We start from the raw sequence: 19,513 nt of genomic DNA, 5'->3' as shown, positions 1-19,513 counted from the left end.
CACGGTAGGAGCCTTCAAGAGGAAGAGAGGGCTATCAAATGAATACCAATTCATCTTTCAAATAGGTTAGATTGGAATTGCTCGGGCTAGTACAGTGTGGACCATACTAAAATAGAGACCATTTTGCAGACCACCTGTCACAAAGGCCACCTCCATTGGCAGACCACAAAAGACCCAGGGCAAGCAGATCAGCTTCACACTTGAGAAACAGCACGTAGGGAATTTTGAGCTGGATATTAGCACTGATAAATGGCTAACAAGGTAGATTTAGCACAATATTAATATCTGAGGGAAACACTTTTTCATCTCTCAAAAGTGTTCAGTATTCAAGATGTTTCTCTGACCCAAAACAAAACTCAGTTATCACACCACTGTAGCAACTTCCGTGAAGAGCATGGCGTATGGAGCTAGGGGACCGGGATATTTAGCCATGAGAGTCTCAGTCTCATGTTGCACCCTATATCGTTCATCGTGGATCCTAATGTTCTCAGAGTCCACAACACTGAAAACAATGCACAGAACACATTTATGTAAATAGGGTCTTAACCTTCCTACATATCTCTCCGTGATGTCTTGCCAAGCTACGAGTACCAGTGAATTTACATCAAGCTCAAGACACGTCAATGATTAAAGCTCCTTTCTTTAATTTGGCTTTAACAAAAGTTACACTGGAAACAGCATTCAGTAGTCACCAGTCCCACGGTTGTTTTTTGAAGTTATGGTAGTACTTTCCCAATTATAATGTCAAAGGAAATGAGAACTAAATTTAGCAGTGAACACACAGAAGAGGAGTTTAAAAATTTAGAGGTCCAAAAGATCAAAATAGGACATGCAAAAATTTAATAATATAATCCACAGCCAGGCTTCTAAGTAAGTGGGCTGTTCTTCCAGGAGTTAGGCATAAAGAGATTCCATCAACAACAACGCTTTTAACCTGTGCACATGATTCTAAAAGCCCAAGTGGGCTACCAGCCCCTGAGATTGGTCCATGTCTTTATTCATTCTTAGGAGTCCTTGAAAATACAACAGGAAAGATTCTGTAAATATCTATAAAGCAATTTGCAAGGTATGATACTTGTTGCTGAGGACATGCTACAAGGCATTATTCAGGTCTTTTCCTCAGCAGCACCTTATCAATACAGGTTTCCTCTACTGTTTATTCTGCAGGTCTAAGACATTTGCTGTTACACGAAATGTTGGGGATTTGGCTGCAAGTAAGATGACTCCAGTTCTTCTACCTGAAGCAGTGCCTGACATAATGAAGATGTCCTTCGATTCAGATTCTGCATCAGGCGAGACTGATAACATCAGGGTAAATGATGTGTCTGACTATTCTTTTTTGGGCTTTTAATCAGTGGGACACTATTTCTTTTCTCCATAGGAAACTTTACAATTCATCTCTGACCAATGCTGCTTCACTCAAAATAAGTCAAGTTCAATCTAATAACACAAATAGCCCTACAGTAATATTATTTTAAAATCTGAATTGTAACACATCAGACTTGCAATACTTTTTCAAAAGCAAAAGCGTTTTCTTTGGTAATTAATTTTACACTGCCATCTACAGGATAGGCCCACAATCTTTAAAATACTTTGCAACCATTATGCAAGCATCACATTCCTTGGGCAGCCACAAGTGTTCTAAGAGACGCTCCATTACTCAACTTGTAGAGCCAAATTTAATGCTTATAAGCATCCCAATTCAGGGATGGCTGGCAGTTTGTGTGTCAAGTCAGATGTCTTCCTGAGCTACAGTTTTCCCTAAAAGCCAGTACAGGCTTTCTGTGATGGGCAGCATTGTGAAGGCATCACTGTGACAGTTCATTTGGTGAAAGACTGACAGAGGTGAGGAATACACTGTCCTGTTCTGGTTTCATTGTTGTCCTGCAACTCTGAAGGGTTTTCAGACAAAATAAGAGATGAGCAAAGGATGAGTACAGAACTTTCCTATAGAGAAGTCAAACATACTGTCAGTGAGGGCAGTTTCCAACATCCTGGAACAAGCAAAGTTGTTCTACTTTGTGCCTCTGTGCTGCTCTTCCTGAAAACTCAGCACTCCGCAAATATTCTTAAATGAACAGCAACTGAAAAATGGCACTAACTGGAGCATTTCCCAGTATCATTAGAATTTCTTTTGGAAAGAAAATACTAGCATTAAAATTTCACTTTTTCACTGGGGTTCATACAAGTTTGGAATCTTGTGAGACATGATAAACTGAGTAAAAAAATTAATTGCAAACCTGTATTACATGTGAAATGAAAGCTTATGATTATGTGTCTTTAGCTATTTGCTTCGTTGCTCCAGGAAATCACAGTTTTCATTTCATGGATTTGATTCTAATTTTAATTAATTTTAATTTGTTCTTCTGCAAGCTTTGCTTAGCCCATGTAAATTACATAGTTTTGAGTGGAAATTTCTAAAATCTGATGTGCTTTGACCATCTAGTTGATATAGTCTCACATTTATGTCAGACCTCAACTGAGACAGAATTTTCATGGACATAGATGAAGGTTCTGCTGTTTGACCCAATCATAAATCAAAGGAAAGAACTCCAGTCAGTCAAGAGCACACTCAGATTTATCAAGTACATGTTAACACTCTCTAATACTCCTGGAAAAGAAAATTAAATATTTAGAATTACTGTGTGATATAATTTTCCATTCTTATAGCCTGAAGATCTTTTACACCAGACAGTCTAATCAACCCATAGAGTTGATAATTTTGTCCAACTGAAAACCAAGTTGTCCTAAGCCACGGCCTTGCTATCTCAAATAAACTGGTTAATTCCTCCTGCACAATACATGTAACAGAAACATACATGTACCGAAAAAAACACCTGTACCAAACAGGACTCATAACACGCAAGTATTCCTCTTACTGTTTTCCAGTTTAACCTGACATGTGTATTATCTAATAGGACAGACAGTATGCAGATGGTGTTTCACTGGGAAATTCCTTTTCCTTTGGACCCTCTTCTTCCCAAAAAGAGCCATTTGTTCAGTCCATGTGTTCCAATGCAAGTACATTTGGGTTTCAAGTGTGCATTGAGAGGAAAAGCATACATGCGGCATTTATCAAAAATGTGCCTCTTTATTACCTAGTCGGAGAACACGCCCTTAGGGTGAGCTTCAAGCCAGGTAAATGCAACTGTGCACAAAAAAGAAAGTAACTGGTGGGTGGGTAGGGGTGTGTATATATACACATATATATTTATATATGTACTTATATATCTTTTGTATCTTAAGAACCACTGAAACTACCATTAGATCTACCAGCCCTGCCAGTATGGGCAATGGACTATGCTTGTAGCAGGAATCCATTTCTCCCCAACTCGTCAGAGCAGTGGTTTCCCAGCTCTCCCAGCAATGCCACTCAGCATGGCCAGAGTCAAGCAGAACTGATCTGTGCCTGCAGAGCGTGTCTGATGCATCCTGAATCATTGGATTTGGGATGGAAGCACAGAGCAATTGGACATGGACAACAGATCTGATGCAGTGTCCTGTAGCTACATTCTAAAAACCCAGGCTCTTAAAGGGAATTATGGATTAACCCTGCCAGGATCTAGTCCTTAATGTCTTAATCCATGATCACAAGAAGTAAAAGCACAGCAGGCCACTGAATCTAGGTCTCTTAAGAATCAAACTAATGGCCTAACGATTGGGCTGCTCTTTGCATTTCAAGAGTTGAGCATCAATTCCTCTCTGACGCCTGATTTGTGATGCCATAGCGTTGTCTGGTTATCTGGTTCACTTGACTTAAATCTGCTGACGATTCTGTTTATTAACTTGAAAAGAATATAGTATCATGTTAATATTTTAAAATTTGGTTATTGTCAGTATGTGCTTTAGCTATTATAGAATTTTCTATCAAAGTTGCTCAATACCAAAAATAATCAATGAACATTTATATTTTCATTTGGGGAAGAATGGCTAAATAAATTATAACCAAAATTGGCTTATTCTATTATTCAGTTGCTATTACTAACAGCAATACAAATTATCATGCAATTTCAGTTTACACAGAGGCACCTATTGAAAAAATACAAGTCACAATTCAAGCAGGAGACCAAGCTCCTACAAAAATGGTACGTTTAGTAACATTTGAAGATCCAGAGGCAGAAGTATCTTCCAGCAAAGAAGTAATTAAAAGAGTGAAGAAAATCCTTGATGATACTGATGACCAGGTACTGCTGTAAAAATCCAATTCTAGATTTGTGGGAGACATTGCACAAAGCTTAGTTATTTATAGTTCTTTTACTAAGTAGCCTCCTTCGTTTAGATAGTATACAAAAACTGGGAAATAAAGACAGGCTTTTGGGTACACGTGTCTTTCTGCAGGTCTTTTGGTTGCATTCATCTTTTCTGCAGGTGAAGGACATTAGAAAGTGCAGGTTGGTTTTGTAGGTTTTTCTGAAAATCTCTTGTAAGACAAAATAGCTATTGTATGCCCAAAAAGTAGTCTGCTCTTTCCAGCTACTGGAACTGTAGCAAAAAGGTATGAGACCTACCTGCACAACTTGCCCTGAGATAGTCACAGCTAAAGCACTGTCATAACTAACATTAATTACATGTAGTTGTATAATCAACAATTTCTACACATGTTCATTATCACAAAAGGGTTTGGGGTATTGTTCTACTTATGTGTGGTTTTAACACATTGTTATGAATTTGCCTTATTGTGATGTACTGCAAGAATGCTATCAGGCGTACATTTAGTCTTCTAAGGCAGCAGAGAGATTCATAGGTCTCTGTATCCCTTCTGCAGGAACACAGAAAAATAATTTTGTTTTTCCAATGGTACCATTGACTAGGGGACAAGAAAATCCAGAAGCTCATCATCCAGAGCCAGCAGCAGCAGTGGAAGTGCCGAGAGTACAACAAGTAGTCCCTCCAGCAGCGACTCTGACAACAGAGCATCACAGGGAGGCACACAGATAAGTCTGAAAACAAGACGGTCCAAAGCCAAAGGAAAGAAATTCTACCCTTTTGGGGACAGTGGCAGCAGCAGCAGCAGCAGCAGCAGTAGTGGTAGCAGCAGCAAAAGCAGTAGTAGTAGCAGAAGTAGTAGTAGTAGTAGTAGTAGCAGTAGCAAAAGCAGCAGTAGCAGTAGCAAAAGCAGTAGTAGTAGCAGCAAAAGCAGCAGTAGCAGTAGCAAAAGCAGTAGTAGCAGCAGCAAAAGCAGTAGTAGCAGCAGCAAGGGCAGTAGTAGCAGCAGCAAGGGCAGTAGTAGCAGCAGCAAGGGCAGTGGCAGCAGTGGCAGTAGCAGCAGCAAGAGCAGCAGTAGTAGCAGCAGTGGTAGCAGCAAAAGAAGCAGCAGCAGCAGTAGCAGCAGCAGCAAAAGCAGCAGCAGTAGCAGAGCTGGTAGTAGCAACAGCAGTAGCAGTGCTGGTAGTAGCAGCAGCAGCAGAGCATCTGGTATAAAGCATAAGGCTAAGAAGCAGTCCAAGACCACATCATTTCCACATGCCAGCGCTGCTGAAAGAGCGGGAAGTGTCCGTGCGCAGAAGGATAAAACACAGAGTAGCAGCAGTAGCAGCAGAAGCACCAGCAGCAGCACCAGCAGCAGCAGCGAAAGCATTGGTGTTTCCCATCGCCACAGCAAATACAACAGACAAGCTGAGCCGACACACGTCAAGTCCCTATGTAACAGCCACAGTAGTTACCACATTCCTACAGAACGGGTAAAATTTTCTAATGCTTTGACTCCTGCTAGGAGGTTATGCTTACTGAGCTGTAGGTAATAACTTCTTTTGGAATTTTGCAGGTATATCACCTCCCAAAAGTATACCGGCTCCATTTCAGGTCTGCTCACTTCCATTGGGTAGGTCCCTAATTGAAGTGCACATTCCTATGGTGGCTACAGTGGATACGATCAAGCATAGTACTGAAAGGCTTTGGTTCACTTCACTTGAGCATTCCATACTGTCCAATATCAGCAATGACAATGGGCACAATAAGGGTATTTATTACCAAAATACCGACTATTACACTGCATCCTTCTGTTGTTGTAGCACTTGCAATCTTCAGATTTTAGCCAGGACACCTTTGGGGCAGATTCTGCAGCCAAATGCTAAGTTAACAAAGACCATGGGGGAATTATAAAACAGCAGGGTCTTCCAGTAGGTACAGCCACGTACACAGCTTTTAGGCAATCATAGTAAAAACATCACATATGTGTTTTGTATCAGAAACCAGGTTCAGTATGCATTATGGCACAGACGTATTTAAGTGTAGGATGATAATGTAGTGGCTTTTGTAGGTGTTACCTGTAAAGTTACTACGTATTCTGCTTATATAAGAATAAGATTCTTTATAGTGTTTTTAATTAAATTGTAATCATTTTTATTTCTAAAAAATATGGGTATATTTGACCACTTGTTATATGTCAGTTTTTATTTTCCCTAACATTGGACCTGGACACTGTGATGTTGCCATTTGCAATCACTGTGCGGCCTTCCTATCAGCAGAGGGGTCCAGGTAGACCTGAGGCACATTCCTACCTAATGTATCTGATGCCTGCATTATGACAATAAAAATAACACTCTAGATATGTCTAAGTCTGTCTCTTTCCTCTAGAGGGAGGCTGATAGCTCTGATTTTGATGTCTATACTGTACAACCAGAGGCCATGCCATAGTTTTTTAACCCTTTTTTTTTTCACAGCATCCAGATCAGAAGATATCAAGCAGCTCATCATCATCTTCCTCTGAGCCGGGAAGCAGCAAGAGCAGCAGCAGTGGCACCAGCAGCAACAGCAGCAGCAGTGGCACCAGCAGCAGTAGCAGCCACCGCCATGGAGAGAACACTGGCCACAGCTCAAGGAGCCACGTGAGCAGGGGAGTCAGCATGCACCACAGCCACGGTTCCAGCCTGACGCGTGAGGTACTGCTGTCTGCGTGGTACAAGCCGGGCTTTGCTGGCTGCTGAGCGGGAACTGTAGGTGTGGTGGCACTCCAACCAGCTAGGGGGTTAGGCTCAGGAGTGCACTGCAAGTCAAGTTTGTAAATGGAAAGTCAAAGTCCGATGACATATTTTCCCCTCATTAAAATATTTTTGCCAAATTCCCTTGGCCTTAGGGTCTTGTTTGCTTGTTCCTTGGGTATATTTTCCTTCATTTCTAAAGGTGTTTGCAGTATGTGAAAGTCTGGATTTGGAAATGATGAAAATTAAAGGCAATGGGGTTGCAAGTTAGAGTGGAAGGAATTTTCTTTCTCCTGTGAAAGCCCAAAATGCAAAATTAATTATATTAAGGTAAAAATGGGGAGGAAATAAATAGGTTTTATTTAAAGACTTTTTTAAACTTAAGTCCTCCTAATTACTTTTAGATGTAGACCTGAGGTCATGAGTATGTGCAGAGAGTAACTAAAATCAGATTCTCCATGGTCATTACTGATTGGTGAATGTAAAGTCCCATTAAGCACAGTTCATCTTTATATTTATTACACACTTGGTATTCTATAATTGTGCTAAGTAAAGGTATCTAGATGATAGTAGAGCAAATAGCTGCAAATGCAGGCAATGTCTATGGGAACTCTGCTACTAAGAAGGATTTCAAAATAAACAATTGGCTTGAAGGAGCTGTGGTATACTAAAATATGTCGTTAATGTGTATACTGCTATGAAGATATCTAGTACATATTGTAGGCAGCTATGTGAAATATTAAAATAATGCACAAAATCTTACTCAGTGCATAAAGATAGTTTGGAAGGGTCTTGGGTCCACATCAAAACAGTCACAACTTTGAAAATTCCTGGAGGTAAGGAAATAATCAAGATTTTAACTAAATTTATTCTTAAATATTGGGGATATAGAAATACATACTACAAACTAAACTGATGAAGGACAACGGCTGCTTCCTGCTCTCAGCGCACATAAACTGGACTGTAGGCTCTCCAGTGAATACACAGAAATACTTAAGCACAGATGGTTGGGGGTTGTTTTTCAGCGCAACTTCCTGGGAGACGTAATTCCACCTGGCATTACGATTGTGGCACAGGCAGTAAGGAGTGACAACAGAAATCAAGGTTATCAAGCTACAACATATGTTCGTTCTGATGCTGCCAAAGTTGATGTGCAACTAGTTGTGGTTCAGCTGGCTGAAACCAATTGGAAAGCGTGTGCTGATGCTGTAATACTGCCTCTGAAAGCCCAGGTAAGCACACAGGCAGCTTTCCCTAGCAAGTCATCTAACAAGGCCAGAGTTTTTTAAATAAGCACAGAGCACCTGCTCATTAGAAGAACCAATACAGGAAAAACATACATGTTTTTAAATGTTTGACAAAATTTGTGAAATTTCAGAAAATGTTCCTATCTTTCACCATTCTTTTGAATTAAAACCAAAAACTGTTAAAAATCAACCACTTCAAAATCTGGCAAAAAAAGATATTGACTTTCAAGATACGTCAAAATATGACCACGAGAGGTATAAAAAATGTTTGAAAAATGAACCGCCTTATTACTACCTATATATTATTTGCTCTACTATGAATCTGCTTGTCTGAGAATCTGGCTGGTTTTCTCTATGTAATTCATTTCAGAAGACTCCTAGCTCAAATTTGAAATGTTGTACTTCTTAGGGTTTACATGAAGAGATGGAAAAAGTAAAGTTGGGTAGAGAGAGCGTCATAAATGGAGGACCAGGTCTTTCCTTTTCTTTTTCGTGTCTCCCTGTGCTGCGCTTCCCGTGTACCTCTTAATGCAAGAGGTCTTTGCGTAACAATTTACAAACCTCTGCTTTTCGCAGCTGCAGATAACAAAGTGAGCATGATATTTCAGTGTTGAAGAAAGTGGGGTAGGGTTCAAATCAAGAGGTATTGGGGAAGGCTAATAGAAATTACAGTACAGTCATCTTCTAGAAAAATGTATATGAAGTTACCAAGTCTAAGGAAATCTCAGGGAATTATGGCAAACCTAAAGTGCCCAGGTCTGCTTTGAGACAAGAACGTGTACAAGAACATGCAACTCTTTTTCTATTATGTCTCAGCTTTTTCCAAATGTAGTCAAAATTTCTCTGTGAGCCTATTTAGAGCAAAAGAAAGACTTGGAAACATTAAGGATCAATGTGAAGTTTGCGGAATTAGGAAAAACTTATATTTTGAAATCATCAAGGGTGGTTCTGTGATTCTTTTCTGAAAGTTGGATGGCTGTTTCCCTGTTTGTAAAGGCTAGGCTGAGATGGGGCAAGGAGTGCCAGGACTACAGGATAGCAGCCGTGGCTACCACGGGCCAACTGGCAAGGAAGCCGGCTGTGCAGCTGAAGGTGCAATGGGGAAACCTTCCATCCTGGATAAAAAAGACAAGCACAGCGTACGTAATTCACTCTTTCCTAAGTTGTCATTTTACCTTTCTTACACTAGCTGGCTTTATAAAGACACTGAATAAATTGGATGAAACTTTTCAACCCAAACATGTTTGGGGCTCTTTTTTTGGTTGGAAAGCACAAGTTCAATGGCACAAAAGTGTTTTGTGAATCTGTTCTAATTTCTCCACAAGTTTCATATTAAAATATATGTCCCAAATATTTAAAAACTTTACATGCTTAATTTCATTTTTCATATAAAATTATTTGATATTTCAGTTCAAAATGCCTTTTTGTTTTGAAATGTTCTTCTATTCAGTGAGCAAAGTAAAACCAGTGCGTTTTCTCTGGATAAAATCACCTATTTCATTTGACTCAAAGTATTCTTTCTTTGACTTTTCAGTTCTTCCATTGTTTCTCTGATTTTTCAGAACTGCCAGTAGTCCTCAGCCTCCCATGTCTGCTTTTGCTCATGTACCTGAGTTACTCACATCTTCTTTATCTCTAGATTCATGCAATACATTCCTGGTGCAGCATTCATATTGGGCTTCTCAGAAGCACATCAGAGAAATCCATCTCATGAATTTATAGTAAGGGCAGCTGCAACATCTGCACGAACAATTGATACAGTAATTAAAGCTCCTGGGGTATGTGTCAATTTTTATTTTCCTTTTCCTTACCTTTAATATGTTTTCAACTAATAGTATTTTGATACTTAATGTAAAGAATAAAAAACAAAACATTCCCTTTTAGAGAAGCTGCTATACACCTGCCTACATTACATGGGTTTTGAAATACACACAGGAGTACTCCTGATTTTGTGCTGCTCTGGTGCAACGTAGCGATAAGTTGAAAATCAGACTCTGTAGTCAAACACCTTATTTCCACGCTGAGAACTGCAGTTAGGCCCAAATTATCTCAAGTATGACTGCTCTGCACTCACACCTTTATTCATTTTACCCAGGGTGACTAGTTCTGTGGGATGTATAGGGGTGTCAGATAAAGGAGGCCTTGAGATCACCTTGTCATCCGTTGCAACCATGTACAGCATCTACCCGTGTTGGCACTCAAGTTCCACACCTGCAGTAACCGTGCTTGATGAGACAGGTCTGAGCAAGTTACGACAACCACAAATACAACTCCTCCGTAACCAAACTGGAGCCGTTAGTTATACTCTCAGAGCAGCTTGCACAGGCAGGATCTGCAGATTCCCACTGATTAATTGGTCCTTGTCCACCAAATCCCTATACACCACTTTGAAAAATTTCCCCTATGGATCTCTGGCAAATTAATAACAGCTAGCTAGTCATACACAGAGAAATTAGCGTGTCTTTAACCTTCCATGATGCTCAGTATTGCAGGATCTTTAATAAATGATAATGAAGAAGTAGACACACTAGGTATTAATTTGATTCTCTTGGTAAACGTAATTTGAAGCAGCAGTGAGGGATCTTACACCAATGCTCTTCATGCCAGTTTTCAGCCTGTAATGGGTGCTGGTCACTTTTCCAGACACATCCAACGACTTACACAGTTACTTAACTTGTTACCTTATTTTTTAAGGAGTCACTTAATTATCACTTAAACTTCATCTATGTCAGTTACTTTCCAATGTCCTTAATTTCTCAAAAAGTCAAGAAGTGTGACTAGAAGAGAAGACAATGATTCCTCACAAAAGCTTAAGGTTTGGGTGCATCCTGGAGAGACAAAGACAACTGCAATTGTATAAATGCATCTTCAAGATATTTTTTTTTCCAGATAAGAGTCTTTTTTTTGTTAGCAGTCATATCTTCGGCAATATGGTTCAATTTATCTTAATGTATTTTCATTCTGCTTTTTCAGGTAACACTTTACTATCAGGCACTCCGAATGCCATTCACTCTGCCCTTAGGCCCATCTCCAACTTACGAGACCCGAGATATCACTGCCTGGAATATATTTCCTGAAATAGCTTCACAAATAGCACAAGAAGATCAATGTAAATATTACTTATATGCTTGTCTCATGAATAAGCAATGTTTGTAGATCCTTCCTCTGCCATGACTGGGCCTTGCCTTTCCCTGCAGTGGTCTTATTAGGGAAGCATAACATCTCTAACCATGCTTTCTGAACAGCTCCTTCCTTCGCTTAGGAGCATGTTTGTTGGCAGGTTTACGATAATACTTCAAACTGATGTAAATATTCAGAGTTCTGGAATCAGTCCTGTCTGCAAGTCCTAGGGGTTGTCTTTTGCCCCTTCCAGGAGGGTGCCGTCTCTGCAATGAGATGCATCAGATGATGGGTACAAGACAGATCATATATTTTCTGTCCTGTTTATTTTCTTCAAAATGGAGTCATGTGAGTCTTAGCTTGTTGGTGCCTAGCACTTCTGTGGGAAATATGAACTCTTTTTATCCTGGTTACTATTTTTAGTTTCTCAAGAGTTTGGTACATTTTAGTCCATGTTAGCTTGACATTTGTGTTTAGCATGTAATCAAAATCAGTTCTCATATGTCTGTGTCTGGTAGTTATTCTGTAGTGCTATCCTGTCCGTACAGACTCTGGCAGCATTGAAAGCTTCTGCCAAAGAGATGTTGAAGTTTCTTTCCTGTTTGCTGGGTAGTTTGATCTCACAGAGGTGGCCTTCAATACCCTGCAGCAGCATCCACGCCATTGTCACATCTGCCATTTCTTTTCTGGTTTTGTTTTGCAGCCACATGTGAAGTCAGTGAGGGAGATTTCAAAACATTTGATCGCGTGAGCCTTACATATTCTTTCAATAAAAGCTGCAACCTGATATTGGCCCAAGACTGTACTGAACACCCAAAATTCATCATTACTACAAGAAAGGTTGATCCTCAGTCTTTCTCAAGAGAGGTTCACATAAACACAACCTCAGCGTAAGTGTGGTTTATTCTGAGGACTCAGATATTAGGTATAGTGTTTCAGGGAATTAGTCTGGGCGTGGGAGATGTCTAGTTCCTAAGTGAAACTGGTTTGCAATCAGTTATTTGAGGAAAGACAGATTTCCAGAAGGAATCCTCATCTTAGCCTCTTTGGTTTAGTCGCTCTTGTCTTCAATTTCACAGCCACCATTATCTGATAACCTGCTCATTAAGTCCCCACGCTGTCTTTTCTTTAAAGGTTGCATCTCAGCACTTGACATCCCAATGAATTTTGCTATTTGGAAAGAAAACAACTCATTCATTCATTCGAAATTCAGATATTCAAATTGTTTCTCTGCTAGCTTTGGTGACAAATATCTCTACTTTTCACATTTCAAATTAACCACTAGTTTCTTCTTTTTTTTTCGTTTTCTGAAGGAACATCACGATCTGTCCTACTGCAACTTCATCTCTCCTTGTGGCATGTAATGAAGAACCAATTCTATCACACAGTGGAGTTTCCGAGTATGAAAAAGGTAAACTGTGAAACCCACTTTTCCAGGACTGACCTGGAAACTATAGCTCTTCGAGATGTTTTTATAAACTCCACAGAAAAATCTCAATGTAAAGAAAACATGAGTGTGATTAATTAAAAAAAATAACTAAAGACTTTACTTTCTTAAGAGTTGTATTGACTTACATTCCTGTTTCCTCTAGTATATACACTCTTACTTTCCCCCAGCATAACTGGAAGGTAAATAAAGCCGTTTCTTATATATATGGTATGTCCAGGTTGGTGATTGTTTAGAAAAAAGTGCTTGTTATAGTTACAGCTAGATGCTTTGGTTCAGATATTTAGCTGGAGCAGCACCAGTGTCATTATCATTTTGAGACTTAGCAGACTGGAGACAAAAGTCAGTTCCAACTACAGGGAACAGCAGTAGAATATTTTTACAAATGAAGCATAATTTCTTCTATTTTTGCCTCCTCTCTCCACACACACAAAAAAAAACCAAAAAGTCCACTGTAGCAGCAAAATTATCATTATGAAGGAAAATGCTTTATGGTGTATTTTGTGTTACTCAATTTCTCCACCGATTTGAAATTAAGCAGATCACCTTATGATTTACTGCCTTTTTACAGGCGATGTTAAAATTTATAAAAATGGAGCAACTGTTATCGTGGAAGCTCCAACACACGGACTGAAGAATGTGACTTTTGATGGTGTTATCCTTAAGGTATTGGGCTTACTTTCAAGGTTACCACTTTCTTTTTAGTACCTTGGCAATGTACCAGACCAACAATTCAGTATTCACTAGACAAAGATGTGCTATTTTATAGGTTACCGTTGCTTCATGGATGAGAGGAAAGACCTGTGGAGTCTGTGGAAATAATGACAGAGAAAAGCACAATGAACTCCTAATGCCAAATCATAAGCTGGCACACAGCTGTTCTGCTTTTGTTCATTCATGGGTATTGCTAGAAGAAACCTGCTCTGGTGGTGAGTAGATCTGAAAATAATTTATGCTTGGGGAGAATACAATTTCACTTTTCCTCTGCCAATAGCTAGAAAATATTTTTTTTAAAGCAGCAGATATCTTTTACTTAGAAAAGACAATAGCAATATATATCCATTTTAACTTCATTAACCACTGACTGTTTAAATCAGTGCCTGTGAACATAGAGAGTACACACTACAGCAAAAGTTTTGTCTCATGTGCACTTCAATGTTAAATTATTGATTCTTGTTTAATTTCTTACACTGAGTAGCTTTTTTCTTTGAGAGGTAAAATCAGGCTCAATTTTGCTCCCACTGAAGTCAGTGTGATTTTTACCACTGAATCAAAGCAGTTTCAGCTGTTGTCTGCAGACTTAATTTAATCAAACAAGTTGCAAGCTATGAATGAGTGTCAGATCTTCAGTTTATGTGAATTTTCAGAATGAAAAAAATTTCATTTTTGTTCTGCCCTATCTGAGGGAGTAATCCCAGGGAAATATTTAGAAATACTCCTAAAGTAAAAGAGCTTCCTCTATGTCATGGTTTAACCCCAGCCTGTGGTTTAATGCAACTAAGCATTATCTTCATTACAATCGCCACCCGGTCCCTGTGGACCAGACCAAAGGGTTTAACTTTGCAAAGAACTCCTGCCCTTGCCCCTGCTCTGGCTGGGACTTACCCACAGACTGCAATCCCTTAGAGGAGTACCTGCTCCAAGTGGAGCCTTATCTATGAGCCACAGTCTCTCCAGGGGCACATCTGCTGTGGCATAGACTAGTCCACAGCCACAGTCACTTTGATGTGTGCCTGTTCCAGTGTGGCCTTCTCCATGGGCCACATGCCTCGAGAGGTACACCTGCTCCAGTGTGGCCTTTCCCACAGCCACAGTCCCTTCAGAAGTAAACCTGCTCCAACATGGCCTCGCCCATGGCTGCAGTCCCTTCAGGGATGTACCTGCTTTATCATGGGCTTATCCACAGCCACACGCTCTGAGGTGCTCTAAGATGACCTCATGCACAGCCAGTGATGCTTCAAGGTGTACCTGCTGCAGCATGGACTTATCCTTGAGCCACATTCCCTCTGCTGCCGTGCAGACATAACAACAGCCACAGGCACTTCAGGGCATACCTGCTCTGGCATGGGCTTATCCACAGCCACAAATGCTTTGGGGTGTCCTGCTCCCACGGGGACACATCCACAGGTCACAGTCCCTTTGTCTCGAGTTGACACTGGAGTTCCAGCCTGTCCAGTGCAGCGGCACAGAAACAGCAGCAATGCCCTGGCCATCGGCCAGCCCAGGCGCATCGCCACTGCTGTTATCAGAAATCACTCTCACACATAGCTGGAAAAATAATGATGGTCTACCATAACATCAATACGGTTTTGTTCTGTAGGTCTCCATTTACCTTGGACCTGAGATAACTTTATTGAAGTTAATGGCTGTTTTCTCCTTGACTTCAGTGGCAGCAGAGTTGTACTTATCTGTGTGTCAGGAAACAGAGTCATAGCTGGGATCCTGTTAAGTTACATTATACCTTTCTAGTGAGATAATTGCAGCATTATAAAAATCATCCAATACAAAAATTATCCTTGATGTTATTATATAAATGCTGTCTTTTTTTTTTTATCCATTCACTACATTTGACATTTTTCCTAATGCAATGAAGTAGCCATTGTGCTTGCAGTATCTATTCTTAATAGCTTTCAGACATGAGAGGTTATTTTCTGTGTATTATGTAGTTCTTAAAAACTGGGTATACATGATTCCATTTGGGTTATATTGTGCAATTAGATTTTAAAAATAGCTCCCTTTTCAGACTCTTTCCTCTATACCCCAACTTATTATCATCCTATCTTGATAACCTCGCTACTGTGAAAATGGTTTGTCAGGCACCCGTGTTTTAATAAAAGCTGAAGAGAAAATATGGACCTTTATTATTGCAAGGATCGATTGGGATTTATTTCTACAATTCTAACTACCTTTCCTTTTCCTCTTAGGGTGCAAGCTGCAGCGCAGTTATGTGAAGCTGAATCGAAATCCTACTATTGATGGAGAGGAATCTACGTGCTACTCTGTTGACCCAGTACTGAAATGTATGAAAGACTGTACTCCAATCGAAAAAACTTCAGTTAAGGTTGGCTTCCACTGTTTCCCAAAAGGTATGATATTTTTCTCCCTCTGTGTCTCGTACTGTGGGAGCTCTGTCAGAGCACTCGAAAGAACAAAACATAGCACAGCCGCGCACAGACCTGTATTGCTCCGGCTCCTCCCTGAGCTGCTGTTTTTAATCCCATTAATATTTGCTGTAACCACTGACAGTACTGGCCAGCTAAAAGGTAGTTTAGATGATGGCAGGTAGCATCATCTGAGAAAAACATTTGAGGTGGTAAAAGGGGCAGCAGTGATCGATAAAATTTTTTTCACGTTTTCAGGATCTCCATAAAGTTGAGATAAGCAACACTGAGTCCTTGAGTCCTTTTATGCACATTACAGCCTGCAATTTTGTGCAGACCAGGGCAAGCAAGGCAATTGAAAGGCAGTCAAGTAGTGTGACATGACTGCTGTGATTAGGCTGCCATGCTATACCACTGTGCAATACATCAGCAAAAAACACATTGCTGAAATGTTCTCTAGATTGTTCCAAAAAATGGTTTGTTTTTGAAGGTATTTTATGCACACACACTTGTGACCCAGATTTTTAAAAATACTGGGGCTTTTTCTCCTTTCACTTACACCAATTTGTCATGGACACAATGCATTGTCTAACACAAGTTCACACTAAAGCGATATAAACACAACAGCAGAATCCAGCCTGGAACCTACAGATACTTCTGGTACATTCCTTCCTAAACCTTTTAATGAACTACACAGTACATAAATACCTGAGAGGGAAACCTACCATTAGGGAGTATCAGCTGAAGTGGTCTGTTCACTGTATTAACCATTGTTGTCCAAATCCATTGTTAGCTGGGATAATCCAGTGTAGTTTCACTGAAGCCAGTGGATCCCTGTGTTGAGTAATACTGGAGAGGAACAGAGTATTTTATGTCTGATTTTAAACAACGTCTGTGTAGGACTTTGCACTTTGCTCATGTTATTAACGTGCTGAATCAGCCCATAAAAGCAGTGAGTATCTTTCTGTAACAGCCAACCACCTACAACAGCCTATTCAACAAGTAGCACAGAGAGAGTGCTAATAGTTTTCTGACAGCTCCCTGAGATGTGAATTGATGCATCCTTTTATAAAAAGAAAAACCCACCCTCAACAAAAAAAAAAACAAACACCTTCCAAAATCTTGTCATATCCATGTTTCACAGATTTCTTTTGTGTGTCCAAGTCTGTATCTCTGAAATGTCATCACCCCAGGCCACTCACTGCCTCAGAATATTAGGCGATAATAAAGCTGTCTCATTCTCTCACAAAAATGTGTGAGAAAAGAGGAAAATCACAAAAAAAAGATATTTTAGTTGTCGCAGTCAGTGCTGCTTTTACAGCAACTGCAGGCTTCTCTGGTTCATTTACTAAACCAGAGACTGGGAAGACTGCTAGCAGCTCTCCTAATCAAGGGCTTTTTTATTTATTTATCCTGAGGAGGAGGAGGAGGAGGAGGAGGAAGGGAAAAGATGCCATTTGTGTTTTTTTAGCAAGATGATTGGTTTTCCTCAGTCTAAGGATCAATAGGAATATCAGGCCAGCCCTTAAAACCTGTTCTTTTTCTTTCTTTGTTTTATGACTTGGAGAAGAAACAGAAACAAAATCCCCATCTTTCTCAAGCTGAGAACATTTATTTGCATACACTGGACAAAGACCTTTCTCAGCTCTTTGTATGAGAACTCAGACCTGATAGTCTGCTGTTTTAAAAGAGAGGGACCCCATCGCTGTCATCACTGGAGCAAGGATAAAATGAAGTACAAGGATGCAGAATTTCCCCTGTTGTCCTCAAATCAGTGAGACGGTAGTCTTAGCATCTTGACTGAATCAGACATCACTCCAGGTTTAAGTCCCCGTTTCAAACATGCCACTAGCACTACCCATAGGGATTGTAGTTACTCAGCCATGATCCCGTTTGCCAAGAGAACTATTACCTACATGGATATGAATGTGATCAGACCCACAGTGTGTGCAAGAGTAAGAGGCATAACAAGAATTAATGTATATAAAAAACCAGAACCCAGACATTTTATAGCATTTCTCATTTCACAGCTTGAAAATATTATATATTTTTAAAAAAACGTCTCCAGCACCCTTCTGGGAAATACGTATTGTCCAGTTTATTATGCAAACCTGTGCTTCAGGTTGGACAGTAATTTAGCCAAGGAGAGTGTTAGCATCTCAGGAGATAAGTGACTGATATAACCTGAACCCATACAGCATTCTCCAGATTTCCCTGTGATGAGAGATGGCTTGTTATAAATGTATTGTCCAACTCAGGGACAAAACAAATGGAGGTAAAATTATGAAAGCTTTACCCATTCTCATTATACAAACTTAATCTAAATGGACATCCTAATAGTCTTCTAGGTGCAATGATAAACCTCCAACTAGCTAAGAATATTTATTAGGAGGGTGAATATCATTATTCCATTTAGATTATTTCAGCATTAAGGGATACAGCTTATTCAAGCTGCTGTTGATAAAGCAGTGTGGTAAGGTTAATACTGCAACTGACAATGCTCTGCCAGACTTCACAATATACGGGAAACTTTAATTAGAAGTTTATGAACCTCTGAAAATTCTCCAAAGGGCTTATCCTTCAGAATGAACTTCGACAAATAGTCAGCTTAAATATGCAGTGATATGCAGCACTAACGTAAAAAGAGATTGCTGATGTGTATTGGTACATGGTGGTCTTACTTTGAAGGTGGCTACCCCCAGCACTTTTACAGGCTCCTGCCCGTTGTCTTTGTGCTTTGTGAAATGTTATTCATTTTGTTTTTAGGGAAGTATTATAGTAATTATATCATGGATGAAAATCCTGCTTCAAGTCAATGAGTCAGTTAGATGTCAGTTGTGGGGGCAGGATTTCATTCTTTACTTGATGAGGGAGTTGGCAGCCATCAAAACAGTATTTCCTTGAAATGTGTTAATTTGCTTGATGTTAGTTAACAATGGCTTCACTCTTCTGACAGATACTGCTGTAAGCCTGCTGGAATGGCAGAGAAGCAGTGATAAGAAATCTGCATGTGAGGATGTTGTGGAGTCTGTGGATGCTGACATTGATTGTACCTGCACTGGTGACTGTAGTTAAGCTAAACGCTTTAGTGTTGTGCTATAGACATACTATACAAATAATTGAATAGTTGGACAGATAAGAAGGGAACGTAATAGCTGTAGTAAAATATTAAGAAATGTGCTTGAAGAAAATAAGCCTACTGCATTGCATCCTAAGTCAAATGCATTATGTACAGTCTGCGCTGGGTAATAAATATGTTGTTCATTAAATAAGTATTCATGTGGTCTCTCTCTTTATTTTTCCCTATCAACAAAACAATCAGACAAACTATAATATTATCCAGAAATTCTGCTTCCTTTTATCTGAAATATAATTACAGCAGTCCTCTCTTAAAATTATGTTCACTAGGTGATGAAAGGAAAACATGATTACAGCTACTGCTAACATTCCATTGTGCGAAGAATTTCATATTTAGCATACTAAAGACACAGTAAGCATTTGTTTTCTTTTATGTTTTCTGGTAAAGAGCGAAGTCTGTTCTTGGAACCATTCTGCAAAAAAATACATTTTACTCCCAGCAAGACCATTAGCCTTAGTACATTCTACAAAGGAATGAATTGGACTGCTAGACTCCCACTGTAGCTTTCCAGAGAGCTATAGTGTGTGACACAGTCCCCA

At 39.7% G+C, this 19,513-nt stretch overlaps 1 protein-coding gene across 3 annotated transcripts in view; it reads left to right on the top strand.

Moving 5' to 3' along the window:
* The window catches only part of LOC104042005 (vitellogenin-1), a 44,013-nt gene extending 24,903 nt beyond the window's left edge, over positions 1 to 19,110 (top strand). For 2 of the 3 annotated variants that reach the window (XM_064455382.1, XM_064455380.1), the window contains 16 exons: positions 1,168 to 1,312; positions 2,919 to 3,138; positions 4,015 to 4,184; positions 4,812 to 5,681; positions 5,765 to 5,821; positions 6,663 to 6,881; positions 7,946 to 8,152; positions 9,164 to 9,306; positions 9,807 to 9,945; positions 11,141 to 11,276; positions 11,991 to 12,177; positions 12,601 to 12,698; positions 13,306 to 13,400; positions 13,504 to 13,663; positions 15,659 to 15,820; positions 18,792 to 19,110. In XM_064455382.1, the coding sequence (XP_064311452.1) occupies positions 1,168 to 1,312; positions 2,919 to 3,138; positions 4,015 to 4,184; positions 4,812 to 5,681; positions 5,765 to 5,821; positions 6,663 to 6,881; positions 7,946 to 8,152; positions 9,164 to 9,306; positions 9,807 to 9,945; positions 11,141 to 11,276; positions 11,991 to 12,177; positions 12,601 to 12,698; positions 13,306 to 13,400; positions 13,504 to 13,663; positions 15,659 to 15,820; positions 18,792 to 18,910 (3,127 nt within the window). In that variant the 3' untranslated portion in view covers positions 18,911 to 19,110. The remainder of the gene's footprint in view (positions 1 to 1,167; positions 1,313 to 2,918; positions 3,139 to 4,014; positions 4,185 to 4,811; positions 5,682 to 5,764; positions 5,822 to 6,662; positions 6,882 to 7,945; positions 8,153 to 9,163; positions 9,307 to 9,806; positions 9,946 to 11,140; positions 11,277 to 11,990; positions 12,178 to 12,600; positions 12,699 to 13,305; positions 13,401 to 13,503; positions 13,664 to 15,658; positions 15,821 to 18,791) is intronic. The other variant, XM_064455381.1, reaches the window with a different exon arrangement.
* Positions 19,111 to 19,513: the final 403 nt, after the last annotated feature.

Source organism: Phalacrocorax carbo, chromosome 6 (assembly GCF_963921805.1).
Source record: "Phalacrocorax carbo chromosome 6, bPhaCar2.1, whole genome shotgun sequence".
NCBI classification, from domain to species: domain Eukaryota; kingdom Metazoa; phylum Chordata; class Aves; order Suliformes; family Phalacrocoracidae; genus Phalacrocorax; species Phalacrocorax carbo.
This window is presented reverse-complemented; position numbering and strand designations above follow the sequence as displayed.